A 24,328-nucleotide genomic window follows, 5' to 3' on the forward strand; every position below is an offset into this window, starting at 1 on the left:
ACACTCCAATATAGTAGAGAATAGAGAAGACTTGAGAGTGTTGTTGTAAATGTGTTCCGGTTCTAGACAAGCTGAGTGAGGGGACGGACAGGAAGTGACGTCAGGTTTCACAGTTTGGTTTTAGCATGGCATGGGTTACGGCTGCAACTGTAGCCCATTTCAGGGATTATTGTGGCAGTTGGGAGATCATTCCAACCTGCAATAAAAGCCTGCTGTTCCGGCAATCAAGGTTGTGTAGAATACTACATATCATTACATCTTTTAATTTATTATATTTGGATTTCACTTCATTTAGCCACTTGCTATTTACCATACTTAAGCACAGTGGTGCCTTGGTTAGCATCCATAATCCGACTCAAACCAAAACAGACTCTAACCAAAGGACATTTTCGCATAGAAAATAATGTCAATACAATTAATCAGTTCCAGAACCCCCAAAATTTTAATACAAAACACATTTCATAGACAATAATTATAGTTTTACATGCACAGAATGATGCAAACATAATTCATTCATTTTTACCGCTTATCCTCACGAGGGTCGCGGGGGTGCTGGAGCCTAACCCAGCTGTCTTCGGGCGAGAGACAGATACACCCTGGACTGGTGGCCAGCCAATCACAGGGCACATATAGACAAACAACCATTCACACTCACATTCATACCTATGGACAATTTGGAGTGGCCAATTAACCTAGCATGTTTTTGGAATGGGGAAGGAAACCGGAGGACAAAACCCACGCACGCATGCACGGGGAGAACATGCAAACTCCACACAGAGATGGCCTATGGTGGAATCAAACCAGGCCTCCTAGCTGTGTGGCCTGCACGCTAACCACTCTCCACCGTGCAGCGCAAACATCATCACAAATGAAAGAACAACTCAACATTTCTTGAAAAACTGTCAATTAACAAAAAACACATATTGATTCATCATATTGATTCAAATGTAAAGCAATGCATTATTATTATTATTACTACAAACGATAACAGATAAATCTTCTCCATCCATCATTTTTCTGACATAATTCCTAGTTTAGTGGATCCTAGGAATTCTGAATCTTTTATTTCCAGGAAGCTACAATTACCCGGATCCATTTGTTGGAATAGACATTCTTGCTGGAGAAAGCAGGTAACAATCCCACTAATTAGTGAATATTTGCTGGTGTGCGTCATTGTCCCGCTCTGTACCGGAAAACACGTGATCACACAAACACACGGCAACGATACAAAATAAAATGCATAGGACAGAACTATGTCTATAATTTATCGTGCATAATGTATCTTTCTGATCCCGTTAAATGAGAGAAATCGCAAATAAATTGTTTTTAAATGATCGATGTACGTTTCATTATCATTCCATCCTGAAAAAAACGGTTTAAAATGAACAATTACAGGCCATTTACGCCATGATGAATGTAGACTTACTGTATATATACGTATCTTCATATATCCATGTTTGGTTTGTTAGCAGATGATTGTCGTCATATGGCATTACTGAGAGCACTTTTGTCTTTTCCATCGAAATGATGCCTCCCTGTGGTTAGTTTATGGAACTGACACATTGTGGATCTGGACCCCAAGTATAACCCCATTATGATGAATAATTACAGTATTTTGAAAAAATAATTGTCATGTCAGTTTGACTCCTGTAATTGAAATTTTTTCCTCTTCATTATTCAAGTAAGGTATTATTATATTCCTCTTTTACTACTTTTGCCCTATTTGTATCAAACAGGTAATAAAAATGTAAATACAATATATATAATCATTTACATAACTAATATATTTCACATATTAACTAGCTAAACATACATCTTTTGCGCAAACAGCGGTTGACCGCCGCCATTTTGAAGGCGCCCGGTTTCCGTCAACGCAGGAAGCGGACGGGGGAAGAAATCCGAGCAATCGAACCGAGCGCCTCTGGCAAGGAAGACAGGCCCCGACACCCGACTCGACTTGTCTTGCCTGTTCGCGCTAGCATTAGCTAACGTTACATGTGCTGAGGTCGAGGGGGAACTGATCCCATCTGCTGCTACAATGCCGACAGTTACTTTACCACCAAAAGAGAATGCTCTCTTTAAGCGGATTCTGGTGAGTTGATGTATTGAAATGTGTAATAGCTTCTGTCAGTGCAGAGGAGCTGCCGACATTACAGAACCGCCACCACCACCACCACCACCGGCGGTACTCGGGCTGTTAGCACATGAGCTAGCAAAATGGCATCATTGAATGAGTGAGCAAGCCTGGCCTAGTAACGGAGACAAAATGGTTGTTCGTGGCTTTGACGTGATGGTGGCAACGATTCACGCCAAATGGTATAAATACGTGACTGTATCTGAAGCATTCAATGTTGTTATGTGTCAAATATGGTCTGTTACAAAGAAGCCCATCATGGCTAACAGCTAACGATAGCTCGGAGTGTGTCTCGTGGTACGGCTGTGTGGACTGTCAATGAGTTGTTGTTGTTGTGTGAATGATGCCATGAATGCAAAGCAGCATCATATAAACAAGTATTTTCCCTGTTTTAGAACAATACACAACCATGTTAACTGTTAAAAGTGACGTTCGCCTGCTACGGGCTAATCGTAGCAAGCTAGCTTGTGTCTGAATTCAACACTTTGGTCATATGTCGTGTGTGGCTTGGAGTAGACTAATAATTCTCATATCGTCAAGCATTAGTTTGGAGTGTGACATGAGCGGAAAGTTCAGAGTGGATTTAGTTAGCTCCGGCATGACTGTGTCAGCAATTTCGTAGCAGCTTTCGGGCCTGCTGTACTTGGGCAGCTAGCAAGCTACCACCCATGCCCTCGCCCCCCACCCCACCGGTCCGTGTTTAGCTCCATGTGTCTGCTCCGTGATTGAGAGAAAAAGCCCGTGTTTTTGTTCAATGGAGACACGGCAGATGTGTATAGTTGATTCGGAATCGGATGGTGAAATGGTCATCAGTGATATGAAGAGTTCCTGTACGTTGACGGCAAGTGTTAACATGGCCCATTCTAGCATGGGCTGAGTGTCGTCACCGCCCCGTTTCAGATCGCCATCCAATCTTTACCGTCTGCTCAAAGTAACTTGTATTAATCGTGAAACATTCTGCGTTTTTAAAGAACAAAATAACCAAGCCTCCTCTTGACCTTGAGTTTAATTAATCTGTTATCGAATTTCATTAAGTTTTTCTCACGCTTGTTGGTGAATTAGTGTTGTTTGGATTACTAAAAAGTGCCCATTTAAGTTGATGTCGACATACATGGTCGTTTGCTTTTGTTGACATAAAATCCGAGATCCAAAGGGGTCGTTTATGTGAAAAATGGTCAGTTTGCAGTACAGCAATCCCTTGCCACTTTGCGTTTTTAGAATTTAGCAGTTTCACTCTATCAGTGTTTTTGAAAAATACATGACTTAAAGGGGACCTATTTTGCCTTTTCCACTTTTCCGACCTATTAATGTTAGAATGTGCTATTCTTGTGTTAAACGATGCCAACCGCCAGATAACGTGGTTTGTTAATGTTAAGAAGTTTTGGGTGGCTCTGCATGCTGAGGTTTTACTGAGGTTTTTTTCTAACAGTGCAATCAGGACTTCCTATATAGGATGCAGATTTGTGGGACTCGGTAAAGTAAAAGTGGACCTCTGTATCCAGACGTCCTCCTGAGTGCTTGGGAGTGTGACCAATCACAGCAGGGTGGGCATACCTTGAGGAGGGCTGGGGGAGGAGTAAATTAAACAGACCATTTGGGTCGGAAGCAGGACTTCCACTGCATAAAAAAAAGAGGTGAAGATCTAGAAAAGTTTGTGTGCGGGTTGTGGCGTGTAGCTGTTCTATATGAATCCACAACGCTGAAAATAAGCATAATACATCCTCTTTAATAAATTGCTGTTTTTTTTTTAAATGACCTATTTTTGATATGACATTTAGAAGACACTCCACGCTGCTAAACGACAGAAAATAAGTATGTATGATGTGTGCTGATACCAGACCGACATGGGCCAGTAATCAAGGATGCAATATCAGTTGTATTGCAACATCCCTAGTTCACACCGCGAGTAACACTTGTACTGTTAGGGCTATCGTTTGCAAATGGTAGCACACCTTATGCACTTTATTTCTGATTCTGTGGACTTGTGATGCCATCTACTGGACAGAGTTGTAAACACAAGCCATTCGTTCACATCATTATAATGTGACTGTGAGTGAGCTGACAGCTGACTAAAAATAAATTAATAAGAGCACGCTAACTCCTTCCGCCACAAAAAAAGAATGAGAAACCCAGCTTTGTCTTTTGGTCTTACCATTGTGAAGTTGTAACATCACAGCAGTCCTTTCAACCGTGATGTCACTGCATGCACCGAGAGCTCTTTACGGCAAGGCTGTCTGCATAGAAGCACCTTTCTGGATGACAGACCCTGTTTGTGTCAATGGGGGTTGAGTTATTTTGGGTTTGCTGCTTAATATGCTGGCTAAGCACAGCTGGTGGGGTCTTTGTCTTAGGGTTTGACTTGTCAAAAGCATTAACGGGACTTGTGAATCGTAGCAGATGTTGCTGAAATTGCTGTCTTGTCAGGGCGAGCGACAGAAGTTTTTTGGAATGTGAACATCTTTTCAGGCTAGAGTCAACAATCCAGGAGTATCTCTTTTTCCATAGTTTTTTGTCCTTTCTGTCTGAATGTTGTACATAGCGGAATAATACTGCCCTGAGTTGAGGTCTGTGTTGTTGTATATTTGCTTGTCGTATCTGACGTCATGTTGTTTATAATGCAAACTAAGTGAAGAGATGGTGTATAACCTGTATAGAAGTATAGATTTATTATCCACACCCAGCCGTTATTGTCTAATAGCTGGCAACACATCTACAGCCAAGCATGGTCGTGGGAGTGTCATGGTGTAGGACTGCGTGAGTGCTGCCGGCACCAGGGGAGCTTCGGTTCATTGATGGAAACATCAATTCCAAAGTGTACTCTGACATTCGGAAGCAGCGCATGAGCCCCTCCCCTCGGAAACCTGGCCGTACGGCTTTATTCCAAACACACCTCCATGCTGACAGTTGCCCTGCCGAGGAAAATGAAGGTGATGGAGTGGCCAAGTATGTCTCTTCCAGACCTAAACCCTACTGAGCACCCATGAGGCCTCCCCAAACAGAAGGTGGAGGAGAGCCAGGTGTTTTAACGTCTACAGGCTCGCTTGTGTTTCCAGATTTAGACAAGAGGCTGCATGTTACTTATCTTCAAAAGACAATAAATCTGTGCTGCTTTCCAAGATGCAGACTACTTTTAAGTTATACCCAACCCCAATGGACTTAAAGCACTGTTACCACCAACCAGTACAGTTATGGTCTGCAATTAAAAAATTCACCAAGGGTGTCAATGTTGTTGTTAGTGTACCGCTTTTTTACAGTCTTTAATTTACAATTGTACACATTGTTTTGCATGCTTTTGCAGAGCTGAAGTATAGCAAGACATTGGGTTGTCTTTCTATAACACCTAATTCATTCATGTGGCTCACAAATCTGGCTTTGGGTTTTGTTGTTGCTGCTCCCCACCGAGTTAGTAGACTTTGTAAAGCGTTCTGTGCCCATGTGACCTCAAGGTTGCCTTTTTTATTTCCTTAACAGCGGTGTTACGAGCACAAGCAGTACAGAAATGGACTCAAGTTCTGCAAACAAATCCTCTCCAACCCCAAGTTTGCAGAGCATGGAGGTAAGTATCCAATTGGTGGTTGTACAGTAGTCCCTTGCCACTTTGTGTTCGGCGTTTTGCTGCTTCACTTTTCTCACAACATATAATAATTTATCAACTATGCTGTTTTGTAGTTGAATATGACCTATTATGAGTTTTTAAAAAGCATATATTTAAGCACCATATTTCTTTGCTCAAGTTAAGCATTTTCAAGCATAAAAATGGCTAACTCATCAATAATATAAATCATTCAGAAGATGCATTCAAAGATGTTGAGTTGTGGCAATAATGTTACACTGACAAACAATAGCCACCACAGGATGTGCTGGATAAAACAAAGTAAAAAAACAAAAGCAAGTAAAACAGTGCTAAGTTGTGCAGGCTTATATTATGTCTTATTTGTGTCTTACCTTTTAAGTCTACTATATTGGGTGATTGGAGTGCAAAGGTAACTAGGTGTGCTATTCCATGTCTAGAGGGCTCTAATGTTAAAAATGGTGTTTAGAAGGCCATAAACAGATTTTGTATGCACTAACTACGAAAATATTTGATTTTTAAATAAGGAATCCTACACTTCGGAAATTGGGTACCAATTAACCACAATAAATGAGAGATTACTGTATGCGTGTGTGATGCCACATAATGGAACATGACTGGTCTTTGTAATTTGGTGAACTGTGGTCCTTTCCAGAAACCCTGGCTATGAAGGGCCTCACCCTGAACTGTCTGGGGAAGAAGGAAGAGGCCTACGATCTGGTCAGAAGAGGCCTGCGCAATGACCTTAAGAGTCATGTCTGTATCCTTAAATACCTTTCGGACCCTGATGACAGGCGTGGTCATGGTTTCTTGTAAATATCATCGGTTGTAGTGAAAGTGGAAGTCTTAATAGCTTGAAGGTGTGGATTGGCATCGCCATCTGAGTTTATACTCTTCTGTATTGAGTTTGCTGGTTCTCTTATGTGGATTTTCTGTGTATTCTGGCGTCCGTCAGTCTATAAATACGAATGTTCCGGTTGAGTGGGGTGTAGTCCTCCACAACCTCCAGTTTCTCATTACCATGAACAGGACAATTGGCTATAAGACCATTGATAGTACTCTGGGTCAGAACAGAACCATATTTCTAAATAACTGGAGACAAAGATCAGCTCAAGTTTGATATTTGACATGAGACAGTAGTGTTAACCTTATAAAACATTGTGTTACTGCTGTTACACGCTCTAGGAGCACTTTTGTCTCTGAGGACTATAGTCGGCACATTCTTTTTTTTTTTTTTTTTTTAGCTCTTCTCCTCTCCGACTCCAATTTCTCATCAGCCTGAACCGTCCTTCAGCACAAAACTGTCATTAAAGACTGATGGTAATTGTTCAGTCTTTACCACAGGGATCCAGTCTATTTGTGCTAGGTTTGCTCCAATCAGGGTTTTTTGCTGCCAATTCAGATGCCCATCACCCATGAGCGGGGTCAGCCGATGCCGATCACGTGGATCAACTGGAGATTTTTCTATTCATTTATGCTACTGACCAGGGCCGTCGTTAACTTAATTCATTATTTTGTTATTTAAAATGAGTCATGAACAGAAAATCCTGTGTTGTGGTGGTCGGTCAATCAGAGCATCCCTAATTTCGTTATCACCTGATTGGCATAATTGGCTATGACTTTGTAATTGTAATGACACTGTAGCGGAAAAGAATAACATGGGAGCGATCAAATCAAACAACAAAATATGGTTCGAACTACAAGTGTTTTTTTCCCCCAAGTGTTCCTGTTAAATAACCCGCACTTGGGACACCCCAGCCCGATGCGGGGTCAAAGTCAAATCTGATGTATGTGTATCTTGTTTTGCCTGAAACACAAACACAGTAGATCTGCTCTCATGATTGACAAAGGAAATTAAAAAAATATTCACATGTGAGGGGCAGAAATCAGAGGATATTTACATTTATTAATTCTTAAAATGATTGAATACCAAAATAGTTGTCAATGAGTTGGATAATTGCTAATGAAATACCTGAAAACAAATGACTTCTGCTAAATCACCATCACTACATAATCACAATTGTAATTAGACCAGGTATTATGTATTGCTGGCTTGCGTAAATATAGTCTTGTAGTGAATTCTGAGTTTAAGTTGCTGGCAAAGTCATGCTTGACTTTATCAATTTTCCATACTCTTTGTCTAATGGTATGGAGAGCATCTCTATTGTTTATGTTCCTTAAGGCCCTTTCAGGCTGGCACGTGTATGGTTTACTACAGCGCTCCGATAAGAAGTATGACGAGGCCATCAAGTGTTACCGTAACGCGCTAAAGTGGGACAAGGACAACCTGCAGATCCTACGAGACTTGTCCCTGCTGCAGATCCAGATGAGAGATTTGGAAGGCTACCGGGTGAGCACCGATCTAATGGCTCAAACAGCTTATGAGTTCTGAGTTTAAGGACACAGTGTAATTAGAGCCATGCCGTATTATTAATTGAGCCTCCAGAAGTTTTGCTCTGAAGCAGTACAAGCTAAACCTATGTACCACATTATTCCTGCAGGAGACTCGGTACCAGCTTTTGCAGCTGCGTCCCGCTCAGCGAGCTTCCTGGATCGGCTATGCCATTGCCTATCACCTCTTGGAAGATTATGAGATGGCAGCAAAGATCATTGAAGAGTTCCGGAAAACGCAACAGGTTTGAATATATTGCATTTGCAGTGGACGGCACAATAGGCTGCTGTAAGGTAATGCCACTGCTCTTTTAGCTGCAAAGTGAGAATTTGACATGTGATTATGGCATGATATTGAAGGAGTACAGAACTGTCAAAAAATTGGGAACCACTGGGTCAGGTCTTATTTAAGACATCTTCAAATGCAAATATTGGTTCAAGTACACAAGATAATGAATTTTTCAACATTGCCGCTCTGATGAGTCTTCAGTCTAGTTGCTTAATGAATACCTCTGCTCGTTTGATGCGTCTTAGGTTGTTCCTAAAGTTGTGTATGTTTATTATAGCGTATCATTTGGACAGCAACAATTGGAGGATGCCTGTGGGATACAATGTGGTCATCTGTGACTGTGCATTTTTACTTTTCAATCAATATCTGGTGTCATTGCCCATCCCTTGTTTTCTACCAATTGTGCCACTACAACCATGAGCAATTAAATTACTACATCATGCTGGTGATTGGAATAATATTGACCGAAACCCACAAAGAGTTCACTCTGGCTTGTACAAAATCAAAAATCAAAACCAGTATCTTGCTCCCCCCCTTGTATCCGTATAGACATCTCCTGACAAGGTGGACTACGAGTACAGTGAGCTGCTGCTTTACCAGAACCAGGTGCTGAGAGAAGCAGGTCTTTACAAGGAGGCTCTGGAGCATCTGTCCAACTATGAAAAGCAGATCTGTGACAAACTGGCAGTCGAAGAGACACGAGGTGGGTAAAGTCTCCGTGTCTCTCACTGAGTCCAATTCCAACAGGCTGTATTTTACTGTAGTGGCTAAGTTGGGTGTGGCTATGCAGAGTGTTTTCATTGCAGCGCAGCGTGGTACATACTATATTATTTCAATCACTGAAGTATTACTTGATATTGTGTTATTTCTTCAGGAGAGTTGCTGTTGAAGTTGGAGCGCCTGAACGAGGCTACAGATGTCTACCATCGCCTACAGGAGAGGAACCCAGAAAACTGGTCCTATTATCACGGCATGGAGAAAGCCCTAAAACCAAGTAAAACACTATCTGTTGAACAGGTAGATCCCTGCTCTTTGCAGGGTTTTCTTCCGAGACCCCTCCCAGAATAATGGATGCACCTGTATCAAGCCCTAAAATTTTGAATTGAAAAAATATCCAGAGTTTTAAATGCATTATAAATTCAGTTTGAGATGTTAATTGCAGTGTTCCGTATGGCACTTAGAAAATATGAAGTTACACATCATCACGTCTTGGCAAAACATCTTCCTGCTGGAAAGTGTGAGCGACTCGACTTTTGAGACAGCAGCCTCTGCTGGATTCATAGCTGCAATCCTTTAAAAAAAGAAATAAATAATTATCCCCCCCCACCCCTGCAGATAGCGCCATCACGCCACTTTCAATTTAAGTGATTGATAGCAAGTTTTTTTTCCACCAATAGTCAGCCAATTTTCACATGGAAAGCTTTCCTGTTTCCTGTTTCCACATGATAAAAATGTTGATGATGAATCAAATTAAAAAAATAAAATACATTTTTAGTTGACAATTTTCACCATTGAAAAGACTGGTGGGCAGGTTGAAATTTATTTTGCTCTACTTTTCCTCCACGTCTACAAGGCATAGACAAAGCACAAAAGAAAGCCCAACAGCAAATAGGCGGGAATCTACTGTATGTGAAACGTGTTAAAAGCTGTCTTGCCTGTGTATTGAACTAGCTTTCATGTTTGTCTTTTTCTGTAGGTAGTGTGGAGGAAAGATTTAAGGTCTATGAGGATGCCTGGGAGAAGTTTCCTAAAGGCCTGGTTCCTCGCCGACTGCCCCTCAACTTTCTTACTGGTATGGCCAGCAATGCATCATTAACTTCTACTGGTAGTGTGGAAAACCAAGCTAGTCAATTTAGTTTGTGTTGTGAGATTTTTTGTCCTTTTTTTTTTTTTTTTTTTTTTTTTTGTCATACGCTCTTCATCTCACCTTGTCTTCATCCCATAGGTGAGAAATTCAGAGATTGTTTGGACAGGTACCTGAGAATGAACTTCAGTAAAGGGTGTCCGCCTGTCTTCACCACCCTAAAGTCTCTCTACAACGACAAAGAAAAGGTAACGGCACACATGTCAGTATACATATTGCAATGGTGTATGGTTGAACATGATTGTTTCCCCTCATCCATACAACTTTTCCTTTGCAGGTGTCAATTATAGAAGAGTTGGTGGTTGGGTTTGAGACGTCATTAAAAAGCTCCAGACTCTTCAGCCAAAATGGTAAGAGACCCAGCAGTAATGTCAATTGTCTACTAACCATCAACAGCGGGGGAAATTAACATGTTTTTTTTGAGCATTCAGCTAGTTTTTGACCTTAGTGGTCTGCAAACACAATTGACACGCACCACAAGACTGCAATCTATCTGTGGTGCTGGGTTGTAGAGCTAATATCTGACTTCTTCCCACACCTTCCAACGTGTACATGTTTATACATATGTATTTATTTATTCATCATTTTCTACCGCTTATCCTCACGAGGGTCGCATGGGGGTGCTGGAGCCTATCCCAGCTGTCTTGGAGCGAGAGGCGGGGTACACCCTGGACTGGTGGCCAGCCAATCACAGGGCACATATAGACAAACAACCATTTCCACTCACATTCATACCTGTGGCCAATTAACCTTGCATGGTTTTGGAAAGGGGGTAGAAAACCGGGGAGAACATGCAAACTCCACACAGAGATGGCCGAGGGTGGAATCAAACTCAGGTGTCATAGCTGTGTGGCCTGCACGCTAACCACTAGCCCACCGTTTTCTATATGTATTTTCTTTGATTTTGTATTTCTGTTTGGGTTGTTGTATTTTGAATGTTTATGTTAGAAATAAACTATTAAACTAATATCTCATTATGGTCGTCCGTAGCGGTTTTCCCAAAAAAAGCAAACGCAAAACAGGTGGGCTCACTCGCGTATGGGCGGGGCAAAATCGCGTCAATTGTGTCTGGTGTGCACACAGCTTTAAGCTCTCATTTCTGAGTACATATCAACATATCATATCATCATCTTCTAAATGAACTACAATGCAAATACAGTTTAAGATGTTACAAGATGTTGGTCGACTGTAGTTGTGAGTGAATTTGCTCGTGCATGTGCGACCAGATAAAAATGTGTGAATGAAAAATGGTCTGTGAAAGTGTAGTCAATTGATGATCTTCGCCACTGTATGTGTGATCGATCACGTTTGACTTGACGATGCTACCTTCTTTGTTTGCACATTTTGCCAGACTGGCTAGTCTGCCAGCTATCCGCCTAGTCTCTGATGACATTTTGTGTTTAAAACAAACAAGCAGTGTGGTTCATTGGGCGTTTTTGCCCCACATGGGAGTTGCGATGGCTATCACTTTGTGCTAAGCTGACGTGCCTCTGACCAATTCCTGTGCAACTCGAGATCGCTGCAATATTGATGAACAAGTTAATTGTGGTGTGTGTGTGTGTGTGTGTGTGTGTGCTAAGAAGCAGAGTTAGGCTCCCTTCTATTAAAAAAAAAAAAACGGGTAGTGCCTAAACTGACAATGTATGTGCACTGTTGCAGATGAGAGTAAAGAAGAGCCACCGACCACATTGCTTTGGGTGCAGTACTTCCTGGCTCAGCACTACGACATGGTTGGCCAACAGACACTGGCTCTGGAATACATCAACACAGCCATCGAGAGTACGCCAACCCTCATTGAACTCTTCCTTATCAAAGCCAAGATTTACAAGGTAGCTCGTGCTGCATAATTTAACATCTATATGTAAATGGAATTGCATCACAGTTAAGATATTCATCTGCTTTCATCCGCTCACAGCACGCGGGGAACATCCGAGAAGCGGCTCAGTGGATGGATGAGGCCCAGGCTCTGGATACTGCTGATAGATTCATCAACTCAAAGTGTGCCAAGTACATGCTGAAGGCCGGCATGGTCAAAGAGGCGGAGGAGATGTGCTCCAAGTTCACACGGGTGAGAAACTGTGAAAGTGTGTTCACATGGAAGCATTGTGACATGAGGGAAGAGAGACTGAAATACGAGCTTGTTTGGCCACTGAGTACACCAGGCTAAGAAACGCTCCACACAGCACAACGTGCACCCAAACCTTTTATAACCCAACAGATCATTTCTCGTGTCTTCATCCATGCATGAAAACATCGGAACACATACAAAACAATAGACTAGCTGCACCGCACAGTGATACGAACAGAGAGAAAATAACGCAGAGCGATTCAGATATGTGCTTTTCTGTGGGCAGTGGTTTTGACATGCAAATGTATAAATCTTTGGAAAGCGTTTTGTTTTGAGACCCCAGCAACAAGCTGGAACTGCCTTCCTTCACAATGAAAACCAACCAGAAGTGGGTGGGGAAGTCACTACACTGTTGATGGGGATGGCATACAACTTCATGGCAAAAATCCAAATATCCCTTTTAATTTAGGCAAAAGGTGCATAAAAACGGCTTAAATATGCATCTTTTATGCATTATTTATAAATATATTTTCGAAGAACTGAGGGCGCAAAGAGGACACACATATCACAGTCTTGCTGTGAACATGTTTTGATCTGACAAAATCTTAAGTTTGAACAAATGTAGAATTACTACGGTTTCTGCTTGGACATTAACACTGCGGCAGCTGTTGAACTCTGAGGAGGGGAAAAGGCAGTTACACATCTCAAGCAAACGAAGCGCGCTGGGAACGCTGAGTGCGGGTTGGACTGCAAGGTTTATAGTGTGCATGAAGCACTTAATGTGCACTTCCTATCCTGCCTGGCGCACTGCCACTTCCATGTTAGGCGTGTTATCATTGACAGTAGCCACGCTATAGCGGGCAGTCTGAGACTCCTGGCTGCACTTTCCTGCAAGAGAGCTTTTCTCCTAAACAATAAATATGGTTTTATTTCATTTGAACATGCATCAGATTCCAATTGAGTGCATCCCATAATCAGTTCCCAGTTCCACATGTCCAAAAGGAGTAGGAAGAAGCAAAGCTTATTAAATCCTACTCCTCCATCTGGTACTTTTACAAACAGTAACTGTTACATTTGTTCACTTCCTGCTTTCCTAATATAGTTGAAAAAAAATTGGGGGGGGGGGGGGGGGGGTTGTATTTTTTTTGTCACGTACAGAAGTATGAGGTGATATGACCATACAATGACATAACGGGTACCATAGTACCAGTCAATATAGTTATATATGTGTATATGTATATATATATATATAAGAGGAGAAATAGGATCTCAGGGAAGAACTACATTTGAAACACTTATATGCTAGGACAAGGTTAAAAAGCCATTGCATTTCAGTATGTGGAATCAAACTATGGAATGGATTGAGTAAGGATTGAGTAAGTATATATATATATATATATAGCACATCATGACTGGTTCAAGACTCAAGACGAACATCAACTGCTTGCTTGTATTGTTTCTTGAATTGGCTCATTGTTGTGCATTGTTTGACTTCCTTACTCAATCCATTCCATAGTTTGATTCCACATACTGAAATGCAATGGCTTTTTAACCTTGTCCTAGCATATAAGTGTTTCAAATGTAGTTCTTCCCTGAGATCCTATTTCTCCTCTTGTAGAGAAGTATTAGATGACATTTTTAGGTAATTGGTTATTTATAGCCTTATGCATTATTTTAGCTGTTTGAAGATTAACTATATCAGCAAGTTTTAGTATTTGTGATTTTAGAAATAAGGAGTTAGTATGTTCTCTGTAGGTGGCATTATGAATTATCCTTACTGACCTTTTTTGCAGTACATTTAGCCAGTGAAGATTGCTTTTATAGTTATTAGCCCATATTTCCACACAAATCAACATTGCCATCTTGTGACCTTTGTCCACTACACACATAGTATGCAAATGTGTGTTTTCTTCATCATTTGACTTCAGTGTCATAAGATTTTGAAAAATAGTAAAAAAAAAAATATGAACCACTAAACTTCCCGAGCCTTCCGTTGTCTGAACCAAACTCCTGTAATCCAATAACATTTGCACCGTATTCAACTTTATTGAGCTGCACTCGTCTGCTCTCGTGTTCCAAGCACTGTAGGTCAGATGTGTAATGGAATTTTACGACAATGCCAGACAGTCTTGTGCTTTGGACCTGGCTGATTGTTTGTTTGTTTTTTCTTGCCACAGGAGGGGGCGTCAGCAGTGGAGAACCTGAATGAAATGCAGTGTATGTGGTTCCAGACGGAGTGCGCACTTGCTTACAAAGCTATGAACAAGTTTGGGGAGGCTCTGAAGAAGTGCCATGAAATTGAAAGGGTAGGTTTTCACCAAACGGCAAGCGCACGTGTATTTCTCACATAACATTTCCGCTCCTTGTTCAGCATTTTGTAGAGATCACGGACGACCAGTTTGATTTCCACACCTACTGCATGAGGAAGATGACGCTGCGCTCGTACGTGGATCTGCTGAAGCTGGAGGACGTGCTCCGGATGCATCCCTTTTACTACAAGGCTGCCGTCACTGCCATCCAGATATACCTGAGCCTCCACGACAACCCTCTCGCTGATGACAGCAAGGAGCTACAGGCCGACACCGGTAAAGACGACACACTTTTGGTTCAGTCTGACAGAAAATGTTTTGTGCAGGAAACACGCACAGGAACATTTGCTTGCCTCACCTTGCAGCAAACCTGTCAGACAAAGAGCTGAAGAAGCTCAGGAACAAGCAACGACGAGCCCAGAAAAAGGCCCAGCTGGAGGAGGAGAAGAAGAATGCAGAGAAGGAGAAGCAGTTGAAGAATCAGAAAAAGAAGAAGGAGGATGATGACGAAGAGATCGGAGGCCCGAAAGAGGAGCTCATTCCTGACAAATTGGTCAAGGTTGGTTGGAGATATTGGAGACGGCGGAGAAAGATCAAGGTGGCGTCGACTGTGACTGACGCTTCCTGACATCATCTTCACAGGTAGAAAATCCACTGGAAGAGGCCGTCAAGTTCCTGATACCTCTCAAACACCTGGTCAAAGACAAAATTGACACACATCTACTGGCATTTGAAATCTACTTCAGAAAAGGTTAGCTTCACCAATGGAGTTGATTTGCACTCTTTTACCAAACCGTACAAGCTCGGTAAACCGGTTTGTGTGTTGTCTCTTCAGAAAAGTACCTGTTGATGCTCCAGTCAGTGAAGAGAGCGTTTGCTATTGATCCAGACCACCCGTGGCTACACCAGTGTCTAGTGCGCTTCTTTAAAGGAGGTGAAAAAAAAAAATCTCATGATCTTGTGTAACTTATGTTGACGCCATGTTCTTATTACCAAAAAGTGGCCGATGAAGTTTCATTCAACATGCATCGGTGTTTCCCTGTCATTCGTTCAGAAACAATATAACACTGTTACATATTACATTAAAAAATACAAGTAAACCCTTTGTACAAAAATGTCATCATGGCAAGACATACAATGTAACTACCACACAGCAGCTAAGATGTCTAAGTAAAATGTCAATCTGGTCAGCCAGTCCAATGGCTGTCGTCTTCACCGGCTTCCACTGTTGTACATACTTTGTTCAACTCTAACAACACTGTCTTGTTGCCACCATCAAATCCATCCCAAGGTCTCACACGCTGCCATGTTCCCTCAGTTTCAGAGAGCAAAGAGCTCCCTGAAGTGGTTCGAACAGTCCTGAAGCAGGAAGTTTCCCGGCTGTTTGGGGACAGCAATGCTAAGAGCTTCAACCAGGCCTACCTCTCCAAACACTCCAACTCTATACCACATCGGCTGGCAGGTATGGCTTCTAACACACACACACACACACACACACACATCTGAGGACTGAAGTCATGTCCCTCCTTCAGCTGCTAAGATGATGGTGTATCTGGACTCATCGACCGTGTCAAAGGCGGTAGAGTTGGCCACCGCCCTCGACGAGTCACTCGACAACAGAACCATCCAGGTATCTCCCCACGACTGAAGCCATCCTTTCGGGGACAGGGAGATTGACCTCCGTGCTTTTTTTGTGCTTCAGATTTGCACAGAGGTCCTGGAGAATCTTCGGAGCAGTGTCCTGGGCGACTCAAAGGAGCGCGCCGAGTCGTACCGCGCCGAGTGTCACAAGCTTTACCCCTACACGTTAGCATTCATGCCGCCGGGTTACGAGGAGAACACCAAGATCGCCAACGGAGATGTTTCCACAGAAACAGAAGAGCTCGCCAACGAGATGTGAGCATGGCCAGGCACCTGGGGATGAGAAAAGGAATGGGGCCTTGCACAGAGCCTTGTGGTACGCCTGGCACATCATTTTGTAGAGCCAGACACACTGGAAGCGAAATAGATTGTTTCCTTCTTTGGCTCGGCTTCATTGGGTCTGACCCGGCATGGCTTGGCTCGTTCCCATATGCTGAAAATCAGGACTGTGTGTGTGAGACTGTGTGCGTGTGCTGAGGGTGTGAATGAATTTGAGCATGTGTGCGGTTGTTTTATTTGTGATAAAAGGGGAGGAAGATAACAATACGGCCATTTTACTTTTTTAAATAGCGCTACCAACCACACTGAATATCCAAAACCACAAAAAAGAACCTGAATAGAAAAGAAACCTCGACCTGACTGCGGTTTCTCTGAGACGTCAACCACAGGGAGTTTGACTTGCTCCTCCCACAAACCCATCGGTGTTCTTTCTTTTACGAGCAGAGCTAATTGAAATGGAAAAGATGGTTCAGAGTGGATTTGATCCAACAGATGAGCAGAAAGAGTCGCAAAGGGGACTTGGAGTAGACGTATAGTAGATTTGTACCTGCTGTAACAATCATCCTACACAGCACTGTGCAGCAGCGCGGCTACACGGCCCCATTTCCGCAGGACCGCAGCACGGACAGCAGTCTCCGATCAGAGCACCCCCACCCCTCATGGTTGGTCACTGCAACAGTTCAACACTGAAGTCTGATGGATCTAAGCAATATTGTACGACACCTTCCTTTCCATAGTTTGTATTGGTCGACCGGGGAGCGGGGTGGTGTTTTTGCATCCACACAACTCTTGCGGAGGGGGGGGGGGTCTTCCATTCAAATCCAAGCGGCTCTTCTGGAGATCTGAATTTGTCATCCAAGCCTATTTCTCTGGGGTAAAACGTTCAAACATTAAAAAGGCAAAAATGTCAACACCTGAAATTTGCTCTGTTTTGTTTTTTAACCCCCCACCCCCATCCTTCTCATTCTAACTCTGGTTCTAATGTGAAAGATAAAACGTGAGGTGGCCATGTATATCTGGATTTTTGTATTAAAGCCAAACAAGAGAAACGGTTGTTTTTCTTTTGCTTGTAAATTAATTTGCTTATACGTTATTGTCTGCTTTATCTCTGTCAATATCCTGATAAGTTCATTTTTAATGACTACTGTATGAAATACATCAAACTTTGATATCAATTCCAATTTTCTATGAACGGGTCTACTACATTTGCATTCTTACGAAGAGCCACCCCGCCCATCCCACCCCATCTCTGTGTACATGACCTACAATAAATGACTAATATTTTACTCCGTGATGATCTTTTATGTGCTCTGGACAGTTTTACGAACTATTCCATGAAGATGTGTTAGCCGTTTCCCTGTCAACAAAAAAGGTCTTCCGGCAAAGACCTGGCCTCTCTACTATGGCGATGATGGAGGGTCTCTTTAGGGCGTTTTGGGCGGAACATCCGCGAACTGACTACGTCTACACTACCCTGCTTCCTAGCGGAACCCACAAATGAAAGTGGACGTGCGCCCTTTCAATTGGCGAACCTCGAAACCCAATACCAGCCCATGCTCTGACATCGATTATCAAATCAAAATAACATGTTTAGTCTTTGGAGGTATTGTTGGTCTGAAACCTTTGTCGGTCGTCAGCTGAATTTGACTAGGTATTGGATTGGAAGCGAAATCAGTGGTATCCCACACAACACTAGCGGTAGCTAGCGGTAGCTAGCGGTAGCTCGTGCTTGCGCGAAGTAGTTGGTAAACGCTACCGCCCCCTGTAGCCCAACCCATGAATCACGGGTAACGTCCATCTGGTACTGTACAGTACTCCCGTCACACTACTATTTACTATGAACATTTGTAATACAATACGAATACGAACGTGTTCATCACTCCCTTCTCGACTTTTGTGGTGACTAAAATTGTGAAGCTTTAAATGCATTTTAATGCTATTAAAATAGCCACCAACAGGGCGCATCACACTGGCTCTGAGTTCATGACTTTTGAATCGGGTACTTGACTATACGAGTCACCCCTCACAAAGAGCATGTGCAGAAACTCGCACATGAAGAGCAAGTAATGAATCACGTACTCGACTCTCAAGTTGTGAATTGAGTCGCACAGAGCGACTCGTAGATTCAGTGGAAAAACTCCAGAGATTTGAACGACTCGTTCAATAACTCGCACAGCTTGACAGTGTGGCTTACAAATTAGCAGCTCGTCAGAGCTGTCCACGGAGCCGCTGGAATGCGTGTGTGCGCGCGCGTGGAAAGAATGTTCCTCGAAGAGCTTTCCAGTCCACGGTGAGGAACGTCCTCGTCATTCAATGGAGTCTTCCCTGGAGTTGTCAAGCTCTTTGGGCAGCGTGTCGTCGCTGCTGGTCCGCCATCGGACTTTTAAAGTGTTGCTCATCGGGGACTCTGCGGTGGGGAAGACCTGCCTCACACACCGGCTGTGTGCGGGTGACTTCCCCCGCGACGCGGAGCCCACCATCGGGGTGGACTTCCGAGAAAGAGTCCTGGACGTGGACGGAGAGAAGATCAAGGTGAGACAGCTACTGATTTGCTTCAGTCAATAGGGAGCCGGGGAGTCGCAATTAAGCTAACTTCAATCACTAATGAATCTGTGCAATAAATACCAATGATTCATCGCCTGTGGGAATGTATTAGTTTAAAAAGGTCACTGTAATATCAATGATATCACAGCATGGGCCTGGTAGCTGAACCAAAGTAGAACATGACAGAGGAAGTTGATTGCATTAGGAGGAAGTTTACACCTTACTAAATTAAGAAGTGTGCGTTTGCCTTGTGTGTGTTATGTTGAGGTCAGTCAAGTTGGTCAATCAAGGTTGGGGGGGGGGGGGGGTCATCCCAAGTATGGATAGTATCCGTATCAAATCGATACTAATGTGACGGCATCTCCTCTACTAATTGCTTCTAATTGGCTCTAATTGATTTCCGCTAAGTAGGATTCCTCTTTTATAAATGGAATATCTTCATAGTTGGAGCCTAAAAAACAGTTTACACCCTTCTAAATATACTATTTGACATTATTAGAGCCCTAGAGACATGAAATAACACCCTTATAGTCCCCTTTACACTCCTGTTCCCATAAGAGAAAGTAAGACATAATATAAACTCGCACGTTTGCATTGAAATAAAATGCATATTTAAGCAAATGTTATGTATTTTTGGCCAAAATTTAAAAATGGCTAAGTGAAATAAAATATAGAGACTCTCGAAAGATGCATGTAAAAATATAACCCATAATTTGTTAGCAAATATGTCCCCTTACTACTCTTGTATTGACACTATAATATAACAATATCACTTTGATGGTTTGCGTTTTTTTGCAAAGTCAGCATGATGGAGATTGTCTCTCAGAGGACTTTAACCGTTCTTCCTTCAGAGTGGTGACTCATTGAATTTGATGTCCAAATCTTTGTATTTCAACACATTTCTGCTTAAGACAGGGGTGCTCACACTTTTTCAGCATGCGAGCTACTTTTAAAATGACCGAGTCAAAATGATCTACCCACTACAAAAATGCAAAACATCTATTTATTTTCAAATGTATTGAGGATTATTTGTACGTACAATGTATGTTGATGTACCTTACATAACCAAATGAGCCAATATTGCAAAACACACATAATTAACTATTAACATTTTTTGTAATTACCTCCACATTACTCCACATTTCCCTTCTTTGGTACTGCGATGGTAGAATGGCATATGAATGGCATATAACGCACTTCGAAAAAGACATTGTGAAAAAAAAGTCCACCTCCCATTCCGTATGGAAGTGATATGTTTTTGCCTTTTTACTTGGTCCAGCTCCTTCACTCATTTTAGTGACCATAAACTTAAAATCTCGCAATTCGCCAACTAGCTTAGCACTTTGCATCGTTGTTTACGCATGAGCGGTGACCTAAAGGTCAAAATTCAGTTGTCATCTGACTGGTTGTCCTGTATGTCAATCAAGTAACGGGGATGGATGATAGGCTGACATCGTAAGTTCTGCTGCACTTAGAGACGTTGTTTGATTTGATTGGTCGCCCGAAGGGCAACATTCAGTTGTCATCTGAATGGCTGCCCTGTATATCAATCAAGTGACGGCATTGATGCGAGGATGATATTTTTTTAATGTCACGCCGCGATCGACCAGTACCACCTTCGCGATCGACCGGTAGATCGCGATCGACTTAATGAGCACCCCTGGCTTAAGATTTCTCCACTTTGTTCTAACAAGAACAGGAAGCTCTCCATTACTAACGTGTGAGCTTTTATTACGGTCTTATTTTCAAGTTCTGGGTTGGAATCTCTGTCGGACATCTCTGTGGCGTTTGCACGAGTGTGCAGGTTTTCTCCAGGAACTCCGGCTTCCTCCCATGTTCCAGAAATCAGATTCATTGGCGATTTTTAATTGTCCCTAGCCATGAACGTGAGTGTGATTTTTTTTTTTTTTTGTCTAAATGTGCCCTGCGATTGGTTGGCGACCAGTCCAGGGTGTACACTGCCTCTCGCTCACCGTCAGCTGGGATAGGCTCCAGCATGTCCCCTTGACTCTAGTAAGGACCAACGGCACAGAAAATTAATGAATAAATGTCTATAATATTGGGTAATATGTGTAAAGGTGACTATAGGGGTGTTACTTCATGTCTACACAGCTCTTATATTGTTTAAAAATGTATTTAGACAGTTGTAAACACATTTCCTGGGCTCTAACTACAAAATATTCCATTCTGAATCTTATTTCATGGAAATTCACTTGTAATGGTCAGGCTTGGAACCAATTAACAGTGATAAACGAGGGATTAATATATATATTAATAATATTAATTTATATTGATATTAATATTAATTGATTAATAATAATATATATAATACAGTGAAAGCCCTCAGACTATCTGACTACAATACATGCACATGACTGAATGAACCTCTCCCATTTGCTGTTTCTTTACATTTGGTGTGCGTGCATGTTCCTCACCACCAGCTTCAGTTGTGGGACACGGCGGGACAAGAGCGCTTCCGCAAGTCCATGGTGCAGCACTTTTACCGTAATGTGCATGCGGTTCTTTTTGTGTACGATGTCACCTGCCCCGCCAGCTTCAGCAATCTCTCTGCCTGGGTAGAAGAGTGCAGGCAGAACTCCATTGGACAGGATGTCCCCAGGTAACTTGACATAAAAATATATATATACTTTTTTGAGAGCATTGAAAAGGATGAAGAGTGGGAAGGCACTTGGTCCTGATGGTATACCTGTGGAGGTATGGAAGTGTCTAGGAGAGGGAGCAGTAGAGTTCCTGACTGGGTTGTTCAATAGGATCTTAGGTGGTGAGAAGATGCCTCAGGAATGGAGAAGTGTGTTGGTGCCCATCTTTAAGAACAAGGGTGATGTGCAGCGCTGTGGCAACTACAGAGGTATAAAACTAGTGGTGCTAGTGCTAGCTACCTGCTAGTGGTGCAGGGCATGTATGAGGACTGTAAGACGGTGGTAAGATGTGCTGGGGGTGTGACTGCATCAGAGATCAGCTAGGAGCCCCTTCTTGTTTGCTGTGGTGATGGACAGGCTGACAGATGAGCTTAGACAAGAATCTCCATGGACTATGATGTTTGCAGATGACATTGGGATTTGTAGTGAGAGCAGGGAACAGGTGGAGGAGATGCTAGAAGAGTGGAAAGGAAAGGAAAGGAATGAAGATTAGCCGCAGCAAGACAGAGTACATGTGTGTGAATGAGAGGGACCCAAGTGGAAGAGTGAGGTTACATGGAGAAGAGATACAGAAGGTGGAGAATTTGAAGTACCTGGGGTCAACAGTCCAGAACAATGGGGATTGTGAAAAGGAGGTGAAGAAGCGTGTGCAGACATGGAACGGGTGGAGAAAAGGGTCAGGTGTGATGTGATAGAAGAGTTTCAGCTAAAATGAAAGGAAAGGTATACAAAACTGTGGCGAGACCAGCCATGTTGTTTGGTCTAGAGACAGGAAGCAGAACTGGAAGTAGCAGAGATGAGGATGCTGAAGTTCTCATTGGCCTTGGAAATAAAGTCCTTTAGGCCAGACTGAGATGGTTGGGACATGTCCAGAGGAGAGAGAGTGAATATATTGGTAGAAGGATGCTGCCAGGTAGGGAAGACCAACAAGGAGGTTTATGGATGTAGTGAAGGAGGGCATTAGGGTAGTTGATGTGAGAGAGACAGGGTTAGATGGAGACGGTTGATTTGCTGTGGCGACCCCTGTAGGGAAAAGCCCAAAGGGAAAGAAGATATACTTTTTTTTGACATTTAAAAAAAAAAAATCCTGCTGAAGGTGACATTAGTGAGGAATGAAAGGCAATTATAATTCCAGATGACTTCTAAGCAGTTGTTTAATTTCCAGGTTCCTGGTGGGGAACAAGAGCGACCTCCGTGACGTCACCGAGACAGATGTGCAAGTCAGCCAAGAGCAGGCGCTGCGCTTTGCCAGGGTTCATCACATGATGTTTTTTGAGACGTCCGCCAAAAAGACAGTGGACAAACACCCCAATGGACCGCAAGGACTTGGGGAGTTTCCTCATTGGCACGATACGGTGGAGCACATCGTCAACACAGTCGGTGCCAGACTGAAAAGACAGAAGAAAGGCGGCGCAGCAAACATGGCGACATACAGCGGCTCTTTCAAACTGCTCAACAAAAAAAACAAAGAGAAAGAAGTCTGGACCTGCTGCTGAAAAACAACAGCTATTAATTCTGTGTGTTGTCTGTGTTTGTGATCTTGATGTTTATACTGGTTATCAAATAAAACAATGTGAAGGTAGATCTGATTTGTTGACGGGTCATTCCTATGACATGAGAGCTCTTACAACTATAAAAACTACTAGTGCAAGATCCTCTCAATGACAGGAGAGCTCTTACAACTGCAAAAATACTACTCCAAGATCATCTATATACAGGAAAGCTTTTACATGTAAAAAAAAATACTAGTCCAAGATGCCCTTTATGACATGAGAGCTCTTACAACTACAAAATTACTAGTCCAAGATCCTCTATACGACAGGAGTGTTCTTACAACTGCAAAAATACGAGTCCAAGATCCTCTAAATGACAGGAGAGGTCTTACAACTACAAAAAGACTCGTCCAAGATCCTCTAAATGGTAGGAACACTCTTGCAAAGGTGAAAAATACTAGTCCAAGATCCTCTCTATGACAGGAAATCGCTTACAACTGCAAAAATACTAGTCCAAGATCCTCTATATGACAGGAGCGCTCTTACAACTGAAAAATACTTGTCCAAGAACCTCTACGTGACAGGATCCAATGCCGTTTTAAGCACTTACTGTGAAAGTGCTGGTCAAAGATTCTCCATAGGACAGGACGCTCTTGCAACTAAAAAAAAATACTAGGGTAACCATGGCAACAAAGCAGCCGCCTCTCACTTCCTGGAAGTTGCACTTGATGAGTGGTATGGATCACATGTTACTTGTCACATCCATGACTCAGAGGTTGTCATATGATGAGGCGTATTTTCTACTCCACATCTGTAGTGGTAAGCACTAGTGTGTACGTGTACAATGTGTACATGAATATTTGAGATTCTTCCACATCGGTGCAACAATTAGCAACCAATTGGCAGATGCCTCAGTCTCATTGTACAGCTTCCATGGGCCTCCTAATACATGCATGACAAAAACTCTGGTTTCCTCCCCCGTTCCAAAAACTGGCCACTCCAAATTGTCCATAGTTATGAATGTGGGTGGGAATAGTTGTTTGTTTGGCTGGCCACCAGTCCAGGGTGTACCCCGCCTCTCGGCC

At 42.7% G+C, this 24,328-nt stretch overlaps 2 protein-coding genes across 2 annotated transcripts; both read left to right on the top strand.

Annotated features, from left to right (window-relative positions):
* The first annotated feature begins 1,886 nt into the window (after nucleotides 1-1,886).
* On the top strand, nucleotides 1,887-16,670 carry naa15b (N-alpha-acetyltransferase 15, NatA auxiliary subunit b). Its single transcript, XM_058085753.1, has 20 exons — nucleotides 1,887-2,092; nucleotides 5,606-5,690; nucleotides 6,361-6,465; nucleotides 7,898-8,055; nucleotides 8,207-8,341; nucleotides 8,935-9,088; nucleotides 9,260-9,379; nucleotides 10,082-10,177; nucleotides 10,331-10,437; nucleotides 10,527-10,599; nucleotides 11,909-12,078; nucleotides 12,165-12,317; nucleotides 14,495-14,623; nucleotides 14,689-14,902; nucleotides 14,992-15,185; nucleotides 15,269-15,377; nucleotides 15,462-15,560; nucleotides 15,945-16,088; nucleotides 16,159-16,256; nucleotides 16,329-16,670. The coding sequence occupies exons 1-20, from the start codon at nucleotides 2,039-2,041 to the stop codon at nucleotides 16,524-16,526; spliced, it is 2,595 nt and encodes an 864-aa protein (XP_057941736.1). The 5' UTR covers nucleotides 1,887-2,038; the 3' UTR covers nucleotides 16,527-16,670.
* Nucleotides 16,671-18,730: 2,060 nt separating this feature from the next.
* Nucleotides 18,731-23,327, top strand: LOC131139828 (ras-related protein Rab-33B-like). The gene is made up of 3 exons (XM_058089738.1): nucleotides 18,731-19,078; nucleotides 21,532-21,710; nucleotides 22,916-23,327. The coding sequence occupies exons 1-3, from the start codon at nucleotides 18,860-18,862 to the stop codon at nucleotides 23,244-23,246; spliced, it is 729 nt and encodes a 242-aa protein (XP_057945721.1). The 5' UTR covers nucleotides 18,731-18,859; the 3' UTR covers nucleotides 23,247-23,327.
* Nucleotides 23,328-24,328: the final 1,001 nt, after the last annotated feature.

Source organism: Doryrhamphus excisus, chromosome 1, assembly GCF_030265055.1.
Source record: "Doryrhamphus excisus isolate RoL2022-K1 chromosome 1, RoL_Dexc_1.0, whole genome shotgun sequence".
NCBI classification, from domain to species: Eukaryota; Metazoa; Chordata; class Actinopteri; order Syngnathiformes; family Syngnathidae; genus Doryrhamphus; species Doryrhamphus excisus.